The sequence below is a fragment of the Gobio gobio genome (genome assembly GCF_949357685.1).
Source record: "Gobio gobio genome assembly, chromosome: 5".
In the NCBI taxonomy this organism is placed as follows: domain Eukaryota; kingdom Metazoa; phylum Chordata; class Actinopteri; order Cypriniformes; family Gobionidae; genus Gobio; species Gobio gobio.
This window is the reverse complement of record NC_137101.1, coordinates 14,824,545-14,827,891: the sequence shown is the minus strand read 5'-3', so window position 1 is coordinate 14,827,891 and position 3,347 is coordinate 14,824,545. Positions and strand designations below refer to the sequence as shown.

The 3,347-nt window shown below is 38.0% G+C and overlaps 1 protein-coding gene across 1 annotated transcript in view; it reads left to right on the top strand.

Moving 5' to 3' along the window:
* The first annotated feature begins 236 nt into the window (after nt 1-236).
* Nucleotides 237-3,347, top strand: part of hmga2 (high mobility group AT-hook 2) — a 36,437-nt gene continuing 33,326 nt past the window's right edge. The window contains exon 1 of the mRNA XM_079816661.1: nt 237-603. Within this exon, the coding sequence (XP_079672787.1) occupies nt 427-603 (177 nt within the window). The 5' untranslated portion in view covers nt 237-426. The remainder of the gene's footprint in view (nt 604-3,347) is intronic.

Here is a 3,347-nt window from a genome sequence, read left to right as displayed (position 1 = left end):
CCGTGTGGGCAGCAGGGATGCATTTAAAATGCCCCCGTTTTTTTATTTAAGCCAATCCGCGTAGAAAGTCTTTCCCCGCAAATTCTTGAATCCGCAGTAGCGTGGATTTGACAGTGCCCTGTCACACTTACCTCTGCGAATGTCTCGCTCAAATTGCAATCGATCACTGGGCTTATTTTATTACTAAAGCCACCCCCACTTAATTCTACAGAGGAGATTTTTTTTTGTTGTTGCCCGTGTGTGTGCGTGTGTGTGCGTGAGCCAAATTCTCAACCAAGAGGCAGCACGTGCTTCTCACAATACCGCACTTTTAATTGACATTTTTGCATAGCCCTTCATGAGCGCACCGGTTTTAAACGCATTGTTTTTGATAAGCGCGCACTGCTGAGCGCGAGACACTGACTGACTGACTGGCGGACAGCTCATATGCTGCAGGAACAGAAGGTGCGCGAGACTCTGTTTGGAACTCACACACACACGATGAGCGCGCGCGGCGAGGAAGCTGCCGGCGAAGCTTCAGGATCGCAGGAGCAGCCCGAGCCCGAGCCCGCCCCGGCCGAGCCAAAGAAGAGGGGACCGGGTAGACCCAGGAAGCCGCAACAGGTCAGTGTGTGACTTATCTCTTCCACCACGAACACATTTTACTATTCTAAATTGGGAATGGACCTGTGTAAACCTGGCTAGACTGCTCAATAAACTTTCTTAGAGTAACTATATTACTCTTCGCGCGCACTTTATGGCTCATATTTACATGCACCCCTGCTGCAAAAACAGCTTTAAAACCAGACTACGCTAGTTTGCTGGTCTCCCAGACAGGTCTGGTTGCCGGTTTTGAAGGAAATTTGGACACTTTTCAGCGTAGCCAGGTTGACTAGACCAGCAAACCAATTTAGTCAGCTTTGGGATGTTTTTCTTTTTCAGCAGTATCATGTTCTTAATATTTTTATTAGATTTCCTTTATCTCGCTGTACTGTAGCGTAGTTTGTGTAGCCTACTGTACTGTATTGTACATTGCTTAAAGTAATGCATACTTGCATACATTTTGTTTATCTAGGCAGTCGACACATAACAATTGTTTTTAAATTCAACATTATGTTTTAATTTTTACTGTAAACAATCCTTTTACATTCACTACTTGATTTTAAATGGCCATGCAAAATGACATTTTTCTTTTAAAAAGCGCAAAAATCCAATTCAAACTTTTCTTTAAACTAGTTTTATGAATTAAAGCATGGCACGCTGATGGACACAGCTGTCACTGCTTGAAACATGATGGCAACTTCCCACTTTTTAGACAGAAGAAGTATCATATTTTTAGACAGAAGTCAAGTTTGAGTTCTGGATTGTGATTTGCATTTCTCTTGTGAAGAATGCCTGCAGACTGAATGTATAGCTTGTGTGTGTGTGTGTGTTAGGTTTATTGCACGAGTATAGCACTTGTTTGCATTTGTGCAGGAAGCACTTCTTTCTAGCAGATAGCATTCCAAATTTCTGACCATAACGGTCTCTCATACCTAATGCTAAAGTCACGTTAAATGCTTTAAATGTAAATGTATAGCCTGCGTTACAGGGTCCTCTGTTGATGTGATGAGTTCAAAGCCAGTTTGCTTTAGAAATCTTTCTTCAGTCTAAAAAAAAAAAAATAGATTTTTGCTTCTGAATTATCAGCAAACCATTAGACCAAGTCCTTGTTAGTTTTGCACAACCCATCTAATATATATATATATATATATATATATATATATATATATATCTCAAAAGTTTGGAAACATTCAAATGTTGTTGAAAGACGTCTGTTATGCTCACCAAGGCTGCATTTATTTAATCAGAAATACAGCAAAAAGGAGTAATATTGTGAAATATTATTACAATTTAAAATAATTGTTTTCTTTTTTAATACATTTAAAAATGTAATTTATTCCTGTGATGTAAATCTGACTTTTCAGCATCATTACTCCAGTCTTCAGTGTCACATGATCCTTCAGAAATCATTCTAATATGCTGATTTGCTGCTCAAGAAACATTTATTATTATTATCAATGCTGAAAACATTTGTGGTAAGATTAAAAAAAGAGAGAAATGAATACTTTTATTCATCATGGATGCATTGAATTGATCAAAAGTGACAGTTAAGACGTTTACAAAGTTACAAAAGATGCATATTTAATACATTGATTAAATAAATGCTGAAAGAGTATCACAATTTCCACAAAAAAATGTTATGCAGCACAACTGTTAAACATATAACCATAATAGGAAATATTAATAAGAAATGTTACCAAATGCAATGTCTCCATAGGCTGTTTTAAATGTAGCCTACCTGTTGATGTGAGCAGTGGTTACTATAACAACAAGCGTCTATTTAAAATATAATGTCACTGAACATCTAACTGTTTAGTCATGACCACATCCTTCAAAATTCTTTTGAGTGTTTGCGGTTAGAGGATGTGATTCACTATCTCAAGTAATTCGCCAGTGACTCTCTGCAATACCTTTTAATTGCAAGTAGTCATCAGGATGAGCTGGCAAAAGGGGTTAAAAATAAAGTCAGTCAGTCACCAAATATGCTGATTTTTTGTTGCATGTATGTAAAAAATAAATAAATTTTTAATTAAATTCTAAAATCTTGTGTGTGTGTATTGGAACCGTGCTGTTGTTGTTAAATCAGTGTAAGAGATATAGTCAATATATGCAGGCAAATTTAAGTAAAACCATTTGAAAGAAGTCTGTTAATCACATAAATATTTACAAGGCGAAAAAGTTGTATTGTAAAAATGTCTGTTTAATAATGTTTTGTTGTCTGTGCAGGATTAAAGTTAGCTTTAGTTGTTTTTCCTGTGTGCCTCCACAGAGACACACACAACTTTGTCCGTTTGGTCTTGACTCATAAAGCACCAAGTGAATGGGAGACCACCAGTAAATGTGTGTATGCTTGAAAGGAACCCTGTATTCTTTGAGAGAGAGAGAGAGAGAGGGAGGGGGGGTGGTCTCAGAAAAGTATTTGGACACTCAAGCCACATTTCAAATGAATGAATTTCTGTGGCACCTGCACTATTTTTGCAATTACTTTAAAGCGTTTGGATGTGTGAAGTCAGTTCTCACAGCAGAGTAACCGCAGGTGTAGTTCATCACATTAACTATGAACGGGATCCACTAACGCCTGGCCACCAGAAAGTGTCCAAATACGTTTGGTGTCATTTTGAGCAATACATTTATGATTTGATCAATTGAAACCTTGAAATTGGCTTGAATAGTGTGCTTGTGCTTCCTTCCAAATAAATGGCACTTGGTTTGCTGATAGAAAGCGGAGCGGCGGTAGCCCGTGGCTTTGTTTCCTGTCCTCATGG